This window comes from Rhizophagus irregularis, chromosome 30 (assembly GCF_026210795.1).
Source record: "Rhizophagus irregularis chromosome 30, complete sequence".
In the NCBI taxonomy this organism is placed as follows: Eukaryota; Fungi; Glomeromycota; class Glomeromycetes; order Glomerales; family Glomeraceae; genus Rhizophagus; species Rhizophagus irregularis.
This window is the reverse complement of record NC_089458.1, coordinates 1,030,060-1,043,522: the sequence shown is the minus strand read 5'-3', so window position 1 is coordinate 1,043,522 and position 13,463 is coordinate 1,030,060. Positions and strand designations below refer to the sequence as shown.

The following is a 13,463-nucleotide window of genomic DNA, read 5'->3' as shown; positions in this document are numbered from 1 at the left end:
TGATAAAATCATCGGGTGTTTAAATAAACTATGATAATAACAGATTAGTTTTTTTAGTTTGTTACACTACTATATAGGGTATATACGGGTAAACGCTAATGGAGAAAATGAAGATGGTTATATATATATGCTCAATCCCTCAATGCTAGTCACACATTAAAAATGGAATCATATTCCAATCGAAATTAGCTTTTATCAAAGATCAGTGTAACAGTAATAGTCAAATTAACTTCTATAATTTAATCTTTTATCATTAATTAAAAAAAAAATTTTTTTTTTTTCATTATAATGGTAGCAATGGATGGAAAAAAAGTTACAGTTACTTGTAAGAAAAATTAATTATATTATATAATTTTTTCTTTGATCCTAATTAATTAAATCCAATTTAATAATTAGATACTGATGAATTCGGTATTTGGCAACATCTCGAAATGGACTTTCGACAACACCTTCCTCTACGAAATTTACGTTGGCAGTCAGCTAAAGGTCCTGTGCGTAACATACCAAATTTGGGTGTGGAATTAAAACGTTTTATCACGGAGACAACGGAAAGGTCTCACATGTTGCCTGAAACTTTACCATACCTTAATTTATACTTTGTTAATTGTGATGTAAGTATTAAAAGATTTTTATTTCATTTGGTATAAAGTTTTTATTTTTTACCAATTTAAATTGATTTAAATTTAGGATAATGAAACATATCGTCAAATAGTTAAGAATCAAATTCGTGACTGGTTAAATATTGCTGAATCTAGACGAAATCAAGAATGGTTAATTGTTTATGTAACTAAACAAGAAAATTTTCGAAATCCTGCTAGATATTTTAATATGAAAGGAACTGTTTTTGATAAGATTAAAGCGGATTTTAATATTACAAAGCGTGATAGGTATGAAAAGAATTATTATTATTATTATTTTTTATATCATTGGTTAATATTCGATATTAACTAATTATGTTATTAGATGTGTACAACTAAGATTGTCTGAAAATGAAACTGAAGATTATGAAGCATGGCAAGAATTAATATCTAAAATAAAAGAAGGAATATTATATAGTTTTGATCAATACGTTAAACAATATGAAGAAGATATTCGAAAATCGGATTCTCAAAGAAGCATGATTGGATGGAATTATTGTACATTTTTTATATTAAAGGTAAATTATAATATAAAGTTCATTTATTTATTCATTTAATTAATTAATTATTGATTATTTAGGAAGGATTGGCTTTGACCTTTGAAATTATGAATATATTTGAGGATGCTTTAGTTCAATATGATGAATTAGAAGCATCATTTTTTCAAGTTTTAAAAGGTTTGATGTGATTTTAAATTCTAGAATTTTTATATAATGTATATTTTCTTATTTATTATTTTTTTTTATTCAGATAGGGCACTTGCCTGGTTTGGCAGCTTTGGTGCTACAGATCCAAATGATGATAGCGCTAATATTTTAGACGTTAAAAAGAAACAATATAGAGATCTTATAATGCAAAATACAATTCCTGAATTTGATTTCAGATGTTATCTTTTCGCAAGACAATGTCAATTATTGGGAAGATTACATAAGCCTGTTGAAATATGTCGGAGAGCACAAATCTTCATTTCAACCTTTAGTAGGGCAATCAAAGAGCATCAAGCAAACGTAGGAGAATATTTTTTAGAATCGTGGATCTTTTCTTCTTGCATGAGCGTTGTCAATGAATGTGAAGAACTGGCACCGTTGACTTCAATGGATAGTCCTAATACAATCGCATTCAATGCTGCTAAAGGAGAGTTATTAGATTTAGCAAGAAAGCAGGTTGATTATTTTTATACTTTCTTAGGCGTATTATTTGGATTGATTTGGTGTTGTCAAATTGGGTGGGTACTGCAATTCAATGATAGGTTGTCGATTTTGACCCTTCCTTGTTGCATTCGCCCGGTTAATAATCAAGGGACGAGAATGAAGATTGATTTGAAAATTTTCATAACAAAATGTCCTCTAATAGTCTTTAAATAATTGATTTGAAGATCAACACCATTCAATTAAATTAATGAATACGTCCTCCTCTTCTTTTTGAATAACGTTTTACATGGACTTTTTTAACATATATGTTTATTTTAATAGCTTGATAAGATTGGGATTTACTATAATCATTTACCAGCTTCGCTTCCATTTACAACATCTCTAAGTGATACGATTCCAACCTCACCTAATGAAGCTAGAAAAAAATTCGATATTACTAATAAGGAATTAGAAGAAGCAATTAATTCACAGAATGATTTCGATGTTCTTTATTTAGTAAGCAATATCAGCTTTTGTCAATTTTCAATGTAAATTTTTAATTTTATCATTGCATTATATCTATAATATCGATAATATTGACAGAAACGTGTTTTTTTCATCATAACAAGTCATTGACAAACAGAGCACTAAGAGCTTATGAAGGTAGTGCACGTCTTCGAAGTGTATTACGATTACAAGGCGATGTTGCCGCATTACATTTGTAAGCAAATTCTTTATAATTGAGTTTTAATTATCGATTATCATTTAAATTAAACATAATTAATCATACTTTTTTAGTCATCGTAAGCAATATGAAGATGCGGTACAAGTGATGGAAGATATTCCATGGAGATATGGTGAACAAGGATGGACTGTAGTTGAAAACAATCTTTTATTTAAATTTGCTGCATGCCAAAAAGAATTGGGTCAAAATAGGAGATATCCTTTATTTTTGTTCATAAAAAAAAAAATATTTCTTCTTTTAATTTTTATCTTTAATAACTTGATTTTTTAAATCAACACTTATGTGGGATCATGTTTGTCATTATTAAAAAATTACTCTTTATTGACAAATGAAGAAATTGCTTTTTATGCAGATGAAGTTAAAAAGCTTTGTGGCGTACTTGAAAAAGGCGAAGGTGTGAATTATTTTTATCTTCTGTATTTATTTTCTTAAAAAGAAGAGAGAGAGAGAATAACTGATGTTTTACTATTTTAGAAATTAATCGTCAATTCAAGCCAATATTTGCTATATCAGTGTCATCTATTGTTGATGATATAGGGGATGAGGATGGACCAAATTTATCAGTTGAATTAACTAATAATTTATCTACAGTACGATAAAAAAGTTTTATTATTTAATATTTATTTTTTGGTATATTACGAAGTTAATGATTAAATTTAGATTTTATATTTAACAGTCTTTTACTTTTGATCAACTTGCGATTCGATTGGTTAGTGGACAGAGTGAAGAGATTTGGTTTGGTGTTTGTAAGGAGGAAATCAAACCTGGTTTGAATTCTTATAAGCTTTATTCCGATGTAAGATTATAATGATATTTATAGACTATTATTATTTTAACGATATATTTCTAATTTTTATTTTTATTTAATCTTAAATCAATTAGAACAGTGCATCTGGAAATTACTTTGTAGAGAATGTACGAATGTCAATAGGCAAAGTAACATTTACTCACAATTTCTTGAATGAGAGTAAAAAGAAATCATTTAGAATTAATGAACACCCGTCAGTATTAAGAGCACAAATCATTCCTCCATGTGAAAGTATGAGTCAATTTTTAAAGGAGATTAGTTCGTCTTTACATTATAATATGTTTAACTTTTTTTTTTCCTTTAGTTCATATTGGTGAATCACAATATTTTCTGGTTCGAATTTTTACTGGTCTTTCGCATGTAGATGAGGGTATTTTGGCTTTGGAAGCGACATCTGATGGACTTTCATTTCCAAAATCCGATAAATATCATTCGATCACCAAAACCGTTATTGGTAAGATTAATTTATAATTATGTTGTTGTTATACCCAATTTAGACATTAGAAATTACATCAGTTATTTTTTGATAGAATATGTAATAAGAACTTAAATTATTATATAGTTTAACGCTATAGATAAATTTTAATTAATATTTTATCACTTTTGTGTACGTTGGTTTATATATTCCTGAAATGCATATCCTATAAGTACTTTTATATTTATTATGATTTATTGATATCTTATTACTAGATGAGAAAATATCGGAAGAAAAAGTATCAGAACAGGATTTAGAAGTATTTGAAGATGGTAAAATAAGGATACCTTCTTCTCAATCAAATCAATTAATAGAATTTCAGGTTCCATATGATTGTAATTGGGGAGCAATTGAACATAAGGTTAGTATGATCTATATTATTTAATTTTTATTAAATAAAATTTAGTGATTAATTTTTTATATTTTTATCAGGTTAAGATATCAGTAGAATATAAAAGTAAAGGAAAGTTAAGAGTCTTCACATCTGTTGATACTATCAACGTTTGGTTACCTATTTCTGTTAATGAACTTAATATTTTTAGAGATGATTGGTAAAAAAAATTTTTATATTTAAAATTATTATTTATATTAAAATTTATTTATTCTGGTTTATTTTATTTTATAGTTTATTTTTAAAAATGGATATTACATTACAAGGGACGGTTCCAGTAAGAATCCTAAAAACTGACTTAGTTCCTTCAAAAGTATATGATGTAGCTGATAATCCATCCTTAACTTTACCATCTTTGGTAAGTGTTATACAAATTATTTTACAATATTTATTCATAACATATATTATTAACTTTGAACTTTTTATTACACAAAAAAAAGAATTTATTCGGAAAGCAACATGCATCATACGTGTATAAATTGACAAGGTCAAAAGGTAAAAATATATTTTTATATATAAAGGAATTATTTTTGCAATTATATTTCAAGTTTTATTTATAATACATTAATTACATACAGATTATCATGGAGAGGAAAAGTCAGCAGGTACTCAAATTCATTTTGTAGTAGTGTACCGATCACTACAAGATGGTAATTAATTGTTTATTTTTTTTTTCATTTTAATGACTGTTCTTTTATTTTTAATTAAATTAAATATTTCGTTTATGTATTTACAGAAATTGAGAAATATGTGGAGCATACCTTGAATACTATTTTAAAGTCAAGAAATTTATTTCAACATTCTCAATTTCTTATTGAGAATGCCAAGGAACATTTATTAAAATCAGTAGATTATGTTTCATATGGTATGACGGACGTTTTGGATTTAGGTGAATTAGATATAGCACAATGTGAGAGCCTTTTTACAACTCATGGTGCTGCTAAAGAAGCATTAGTTGATGTAGTTAAGGAATTTTGGAAGGTAATTATTAATTTCAAATTTTATCTTGCTAGTATTTTATTTATTTAATTACTTTATCATTATCAAATTAGACAAGTAATCAAATATCTGAAGAAGAAATAATGTTGATTAGCAATGATTTAAAATCTTCAATATCATTTCCTGTAAATGTACCATCATCTAAGGTAATATACAAAATTTTTAAATGGTATTTGGTATAAATATATATATTTTTTTATTGGTTCGAATTTCTTATAAATTTCTTTGATTTAGGTACTTAATACGGTCGAATTGATTATATCTAAATCACATGATTTTATTGTTGGAGAGCCATGTCATTGTCGCCTTATAGTTCGACATTCGTCATACTGGAATCATGTATCCACGGATGCTAAAGATACATTCGAGTTTTTCTATGATGTTCATGTCGATTTTGATAATTGGCTATTAGCAGGACATAAAAAATTATGTTTTACATCAAAGGTAAAAAATTATATTAATTTTAATTTTAATTTTAATTTTAATTTTAATTTTAAAATTTAACCTTTTTTTTTTAAATTAACTTAGGTTGGGGAAACAAAAGAATTTCCTATTACACTTGTACCTTTAAAAACTGGGCATCTTCTTGTTCCTTTCGTAAGAGTTGCAAGTCTTAATTCCCATATTTTTTCTGAAACTGTTTACTTAAACAATGCTGAACAAATTCTTGTTCGTCCTCGTACACAATCTGCAACATTCTTTATTGAACAACAACACCGTATTCACTCAATTCACTCAGGAGCAGGATTTGGAGGTCCTGGTCATCATCATAATGAAGGAATGGAGAATGTTGAATTTTAAACTACCATTTATTGTAATGAATATGACTGATCTTGGATTACTAATTATTTGTTATATATTTAAAACTTTGATATTAATAGAAGGGTAAAAGATAGTAAATTAATAATTCTTAAAAATTGGTAGATCTTTAGCATGTCTTTTATTATATAAGTATAGAATTTACATAATGTACTTTCAATTTTAATTATTAATAGTTAAATATTAAATGAAAATTAATATTTGTAAATTTAAATTTGATATTATTAAAATTTCAGAAAATATTACAAAATCTTTATGATTATCTACTAATTTATTGATTCAACGATTCATTACTATTAAAAAATTCTTGTTAATTTATTAATAAATTAAAAGAGAATTATAAGCTAACAGTCAATATTTAAAATAAATACTATAATTCACAAGTATCTCGAAACAGCTTCGTCAACTTGATCTTCGTTAGAGGTTGGTGTACCCCATCCTCCACCACCGGGTGTACAAATGACAATACGATCACCTATGTTTACTTTAATAGTATTTTTACTTCCTAAATTAATGGTACGTACTTTATCACTATTTTCATCTTTGCGAATCCATAAATTAAGTCCTGTTGAACCGTCTTTACCGCCTTTTAATCCATAAGGATGGTGAACACGTCTTTCTGAAAGTATACTCACTTGAAGTGGTTCACGAAATTCAAGCTCACGTATTACTCCATCTCCTCCTTTATGAAGTCCTGCACCTCCAGAACCTGAAAATGAAATAAATAACTGAATATTGCGAACATTCATTAATCTACATGTTATATTAATGTTAATTACCTTTTCGAAGTGAAAATTCTCGTAATAGTATTGAATGATCATATCTTCTTTCAAGTATTTCTGGATCTGTAATTCTTGTATTTGTCATATGCTATAAATAAAAAGTTAAATTATGTAAAATATTTTGAAACATCCAATATATATAAATGTTTGAATTAAACGTACTACATGAACGCCGCTTTGGCCATTCCAGGTGGCCCCAGCCCCACTACCTTTAGTAAAAATAAAAGTCAATTTATAGAAATACATAAGAGAAACCGGAATTACAATTATTTACCTCCTGCAATTGTTTCATAATAACCCCATCCTTCTTCAACTTTTGTCCCATCGTCAGTTTTTCCGCCTTTACCGAAGGTAAGATTATTACAATCACCTTGACTAGCTGCACATGCTTGGAATGCTTTCAGAATAACATCAACAAGACGTTGTGAAGTCAGTACATTGCCACCAACAACAGCGGCTTTATCAGATGGGTTTAAAAGTGATCTTTCTGGAATCTTGATATCGATGGGAGAAAGGCATCCTTGGTTTAAAGGTATTTCATTTACAATAAGGGAACGAAGACAATAAATAATTGCACTATATGTGATCTTAAAAAAAAAAATTATATATTAACATGTATATTAAATGTAGAATTAGTCAAATAAATTTTAATAACATACAGAAGGTGGAGCGTTTGTATTTCCTATATGGAGAAAATAAGATTAATCAATGATCCTAGTAATTAAAAAATATATATATATAATTATTAAAATACCATAAACTTCTGGCCCGGTGCCTTGAAAGTCAAATTCTGCTGTTCCCTCTTTTTCATTAATCGTAATTTTTAACTGAATTGGACTTCCATCATCCATATAATCAACAGCTTTTAATATATTAGAGTCCATTCGACTACTCACATCTTTTAATAATTCTCTCACAGACAATTCAGCATTATATCTTATGTGCATCATATAAGCTTGAACAACATCTAGTCCGTACTCTTGAATGAGAGCTTTAACAAGTTTTATGCCTTTATGATTAGCGGCCACCTGAGCTTTAAGATCAGAAATATTGTCACGCAAACATCTTGTGCCACTACATCCGGGATATTTGGCAGGCTGATTTAAAAGGATGTCCACTATACCGTCATTATCAAACCTGCCCTTAGAAACAAGCTTAAATGATTTGACTGCAGCTCCTTCTTGGTATAATTCTTTCGAATTCGGCGGCATAGAACCTAAATCGATATCAAGTCAATATTAAATATATAATTATTGTAAGAATCAAAAAGGAATTTAATTGAATTGAATTTTCACCAGGTAAAATTCCACCAATATCTGCGTGATGTCCTCTAGACGCAACAAAAAACACAATTTTTCCTTCATTGAATACGGGCGTAATCACAGTAATATCTACAAAGTATGAATGCATAAATTAATTTTGATATATTAAATAACAATCAATTAAATCAATATTACCTGGTAAATGTGAACCGCCAGCCTGTGGATGGTTAGTTAAAATTACATCGCCATCTTCTAACTTATCCTTGTAATAGTCCATTTGATATTTCACGGCATGACTTAAACTACCAAGATGCACAGGAATGTGTGGTGCTAATTTTTAAAGCAAAAGATAATCAATAATTGATAATAGATTATAAAGGAAATAATATTTAAATATATTAATTATACCATTGGCAACTAAACCACCATCAGCTCCGAAAAGCGCACAAGAAAAATCTAACCTCTCTTTTATGTTTGTAGAAATAGAAGTTTTCTGTAAAGTGTTTCCCATTTGTTCTGCAATACTCATAAATCGATGTCCAAATATTGCAAGTTGAATGGGATCTAATTCAGTTGTGACCTTTGACTTTACATCACTTCCAACAGTAATCATTATATACGAAGAAGTAACCAACGCATTACATCCTGGAGTTACAATAATTGTAGAATTCGCGTCTATAATCATGGCGGGACCAGGAACTTTATCTCCGACTTTAAGATGCTCCAAAAGATATATTGGAGTTTCAAGTCTTCCACCTTCAAAATAAACAGAAATTTTCTCTTTACATTGAGAAGGATTCACTAACTTTTGATCGATCTTCTCGTCATGCCGTGTGATACTAGCATCCCCACCTATTCCACGAATCCTAATATCATCCACAAAAATTTCTCGATCTGGTAGCGTGAACCCAAATTCTTGTTGATATTGACTAACAAAAGCTCCTGAAAAATCCCAAGAATCTTTTGGTTTCAGGGTCATAAAAGCGAAATCAGTCCCCTGATAACGCAAATTTAGGTAGATTTCATGTTTAATAAGCGATTCATCTTTGAATCCTTGTGATTTAAGCTCTATTGTACATGCTTCACACAGGGCGTGAATTCTTTCTTTTATTTTTGGTAGTGACTTATCAGAATAAATTTCGGCACTTGGTTCTTGTACTTCATAAACAGCATCTGCTAACGACAAACCATATGCGGACAAAACTGAGCTATAACGATGAATCAAGATCTTTCGAATGCCCAAATTTTGAGCTATCGCGCATGCATGTTGTCCACCAGCTCCACCGAAACATGCAAGAATATGCATGGATGTATCATAGCCTTTAGCTTCAGTCAAAGCGCGTATTGGTCGACACATAGTTTCATTTGCAACTTTTATAAATCTTTTAAATTACATTAAAATTAGAAACGTAAATGCAAATAAGTTCAAAACTCTATATTAGCTTACCCAAATGCGATCTCATCCAAGCTCATTTCCTTATCACTTTTAATAAATTCATTAATCTCTTTTGACATTTCTTGAAACTTTTGAGTTGTTCCTTCTAAATCCAATGGTTGGTTTTCATCTGGTCCAAAGATTTTGGGAAAATAATCCGGGACAAGTCGACCAAGGATAAGATTTGCGTCAGTAACAGTTAAAGGTCCTTTTTTTCTATATATATGATTTAATGGTTTAGAGATTTAACGTTTTAACATGAAGAACAAGCTATTTGTTTTACTAACCTATAGCATGTGGGTCCGGGATGTGCGCCAGCACTCTATAAAGATAAAAAGAAGAGTTCAGTTACGATTTAATAAGACATTTGTATATGCATTATCCTTTTATCCATAATCAAGAAAATGTTATGAATACCTCTGGACCAACAACAAACATTCCATTGCGAAAAAATAGACGCGAACCACCGCCAGCAGCAACCTATGAATCAAAGTTTATAAAATGTAAGTAAAAAGATAAAACATATTACAGTATATTTTGATCAAAATATTATACCGTATTGATATCCAGCTGAGGAGCCTGAATTGTTACACCTGCAGTTGTTGTTTCAAATACATGCTCGTAATGACCATCATATCGAGACACATCTGAATTAAATTCTCTGTTAATTGATAAATGTCAAGAACAAACCGAATGAATTTATTGAGGAACAAATATTATACCTGTGCTTGTTCCTCCCATATCAAATCCAATAACTGGGATTTTTTCATTTTCGTTGTATGAAGTTAAGGCATAACCTATGTTCATTTAAAAAATTTCTTGATTACGCGAGAATTTCTTTTTAATAAAGAATTTTGCAAAAATAAAATGAAATACTATACCAACAACCCCGGCAGCAGGACCTGATAATATTGCTCTAAAACCGGAAAATTTATTAACTGGTACAAGACCACCATCACTCTGCATAAATTCCAATCTGGCATTTTTCGTTAAATTTTCATCAAATCCAGAAACAAACCCATCAATATATTTCCGAATACAAGGTGTTAAATACGCGTCAGCTGTAGAAGAGGTTCCACGAGGAACAATTTTAATCATTGGCATTATGGAAGATGATAATGAAATATGCGTGAATCCTATAGATGTTGCAATTTCTCCCAACAAACGTTCATGTTCTTAAAAAAGGTTAAGTGATTAATATTTTTAGTTATGAACACTGATAAAAACTAATCCAAATTGATTCAAACCTGGATAAGTGTATGAATGCAACAGACAAATCGCAACGCTTCTAAAATCATCATCATATAAAGATTGTAAATCTTCTTTGACTTTTTCTAAGTCTTGATTGTTTTTTAAAAAAAAAACATGTTAACTTATTGTGAACAATGAATTACTTTATAATTAGAATATAATTATATACCTGGCTTTTTGAATATCTTTACGTATTCTCCAGAAACTCCTTGGAATATATCTTTTGAAGAATTTAATCCTTCAGAAACCAGGGAGACTCTTTTATATATACACGCACATATATATATTAGATTTATATTAAAACCAAAATTTTTAAATATAGGCAATAAATTAATACCGTTCATCAACCTCAACAACACGTTGATATAGAACATCGGGTTTACGAATAGCAAGATCAAAGATTTTTGGGCGAGTTTGATTGCCTATTTAAGCAAAAAAAAAAAATTTTCTAACCAACTTTAACATTCTCTAACTATCGTAACCACCTTTGAATTATATAGTTCATACCAATCAATAAGAGATCCTATTTAATTTATTTTTAAGTATGGTAAATTTTGTGATCAAAACAAGAATCGGCATAGATAAAAAGTTAATTATGATGCGATTTTTACCTTAAATCCTTTGGTAATTAAAAGTGCACATCTTTCTCCTTTTCTTTCCAAAAGTGCATTTGTAGCAACTGTTGTTCCCATACGAATAGATTCTGGTAATAAAACATTAAAACATTTTATAGAATAAAAATTATAATTTTACAAAAATTTTATTCAATTGATCTTTTTCACTATAAATTATCTTTAAATTGTTATAATATCTTTATAATTATAAAAGGAAGAAAATCCTTTATATTATTATTGTTATGAAATATGTTGTGGAACCTATAAAATATAGTTAGTTAATTTTATAGTTAATCAGAATATTTACCAATTAGCGAAGTTTCTACGGGTTTATCCTTAGGAAAAGATTTTCCAGAAGCTATTTCCAAAATTCTTCTAATACCTTCTCGAGGAGCATCAGGATAATTTTGAGGATCTACGCTTAATAATTTAACTACTATTTCTTTTCGACCTGTTGGATATTCTTCTGATATTGGAACAGGAATACTTCCAATACAATCCGTAAAAGTTCCTCCTCTATCTATGCAAATCCTGATTCCGCCCTGAGTTTTCGTTGTCATGATTTTCTAATATTATATAAATTTTGTATTGAAGAAATGGAAATGATTAAATGATTTAACTAACTATCCGATGATCCAAAAATGTGCTTTATATAAAAAAAAGCAAAAAAGATCATCAAGCTTAATTATTGTAATACAAAGCATACTAATCAACTAGATATTATTGTGTTATTTCCTTTTAGGCGCAATACCTCCATAGGTTATCAGTTATGAGATGAAGGTTAAAAATAAAGAAATAAAACACAATCAACTTTAGTTAGACCGTCAGGGGCTAAGTGCTCAAGTATCTATTTATTTGATTTTATAATGAATGGAAAGAAATTTAAACCTCATCTCATTCATAAATACAAAAGTCCGAGTCAAAGTGTCAAACTCCGGCGGTAAACAAAACAGATGCTGACGCGTTTATTTATTCGACAAGTTTGAAAATTCTTAAAAATTCTAGAAATCTTCTTTTCATTATCTTTAAAATTCTTTGTTAATATCGTAGCATAATTATTTTATAGTGTAGCACGTATATTCAAATCATATGCGAGTGGCGAAAAAGCGTAAAAGATGGAATAGATCAAATGATCAATTCACTAGTGTTATGCAAAAATATATATAAGGAAGGTTAAATGCATAAGATTTTTAATTAATTTATTAACTGTTCAATACTAATTTGTGAGGCTGCGGACGGAAAAAAAGTCAAAAGATTGCCGATAGAAGAAAGAAACAATTACTTCTTAACAATAACAATAAAATTGGTAGTTTTCAGGCTATGAAGATGAAAGCTTTCGTACTTGGCAAATTCGAATTGTCGACTATTTTCCTTTATTCCTACTCCTAAAGCTAATTTTTTAATTATAAGGTTTACGAAATACAATTATTATAAATAATTTAAACGTTGTACAACTTAGGAAATTCTCAATTAAGAGTGATTAATTCATAAAATAAAAAATCAGAATTTGATCATTTTAATTATTTTAATTTCTTCCTGAATGGAATAGCTTTCTTGAAGATAAAACAATAGTAACTTTTTCCCTCTTCAAGAAATGTACAAACAAAGAATTCAAAATGGTCAAACAGCCGAAGCGAATCTCCTTCGATCATGATTCAAATCAGCAAGAACACAATATTGACCTACTAAACGTTTAAGGGATATTTGTTAAGGAAGTAGAGAGTATGAACTTATTGAAGGTAGGTTGATTTAAATAACAAACTACTAGACATATATAAAGTACATTCTTTGGCCGAATTATAATACACTTGACTGCGGCTATGTAAATTTTCTTATATGTTAATAGCAGCTTAAAAAGTTTCGACTCGTTTTCCTTTGTTGTTTAAGTTGGGAACGTACATTGAATCAATTCAAGAATATTTAATAATTCAATAAGCCAGTTATTACAGTCATTAGGGACATTGCGGCTGACCGTTCTTTACATAATGTGTTTTGGCTTTTTAAACCAAATAAATTTAGGATATGTATTGATGATCGAATATTGTTAATTTGATAGAATGATGAGCTGGAAGTGGTTTTGTTGAATCTTTGACGACTGACGGCTTTTAAATTCA

The 13,463-nt window shown here is 29.0% G+C and overlaps 2 protein-coding genes across 2 annotated transcripts; one reads left to right on the top strand and one right to left on the bottom strand.

The window, feature by feature from the left end:
• Positions 1 to 255: 255 nt before the first annotated feature.
• OCT59_021638 (uncharacterized protein) lies at positions 256 to 6,260 on the top strand. The gene is made up of 23 exons (XM_025320885.2): positions 256 to 325; positions 397 to 611; positions 688 to 887; positions 964 to 1,156; positions 1,219 to 1,315; positions 1,389 to 1,801; positions 2,111 to 2,284; positions 2,398 to 2,489; positions 2,567 to 2,707; positions 2,792 to 2,907; positions 2,988 to 3,103; positions 3,190 to 3,309; positions 3,396 to 3,552; positions 3,626 to 3,775; positions 4,012 to 4,157; positions 4,229 to 4,347; positions 4,422 to 4,545; positions 4,628 to 4,682; positions 4,766 to 4,837; positions 4,924 to 5,168; positions 5,240 to 5,332; positions 5,421 to 5,630; positions 5,715 to 6,260. Exons 1-23 carry the CDS (start codon positions 289 to 291, stop codon positions 5,985 to 5,987), a joined length of 3,558 nt encoding a protein of 1,185 aa, XP_025170256.1. The 5' UTR covers positions 256 to 288; the 3' UTR covers positions 5,988 to 6,260.
• Positions 6,261 to 6,382: 122 nt separating this feature from the next.
• Positions 6,383 to 11,909, bottom strand: OCT59_021637 (uncharacterized protein; the record flags this gene model as incomplete). The annotated part of the gene is made up of 21 exons (XM_025320884.2): positions 6,383 to 6,714; positions 6,785 to 6,875; positions 6,950 to 6,996; positions 7,062 to 7,374; positions 7,447 to 7,469; positions 7,542 to 8,003; positions 8,083 to 8,178; positions 8,245 to 8,379; positions 8,458 to 9,431; positions 9,497 to 9,700; positions 9,772 to 9,806; positions 9,902 to 9,964; positions 10,040 to 10,131; positions 10,207 to 10,281; positions 10,366 to 10,659; positions 10,732 to 10,824; positions 10,905 to 10,993; positions 11,073 to 11,157; positions 11,243 to 11,258; positions 11,347 to 11,438; positions 11,657 to 11,909. 21 exons carry the CDS (start codon positions 11,907 to 11,909, stop codon positions 6,383 to 6,385), a joined length of 3,864 nt encoding a protein of 1,287 aa, XP_025170255.1.
• Positions 11,910 to 13,463: the final 1,554 nt, after the last annotated feature.

Excerpts from the sequence above, each read along its gene's own strand:
- OCT59_021638 (XM_025320885.2), top strand. The coding sequence starts at position 289 with ATGGTAGCAATGGATGGAAAAAAAGTTACAGTTACTT. Across the intron at positions 1,802-2,110 it reads TAGATTTAGCAAGAAAGCAG|CTTGATAAGATTGGGATTTA; the intron begins GTTGATTATTTT and ends TTATTTTAATAG. Across the intron at positions 4,348-4,421 it reads AATATTTTTAGAGATGATTG|TTTATTTTTAAAAATGGATA; the intron begins GTAAAAAAAATT and ends TTTATTTTATAG.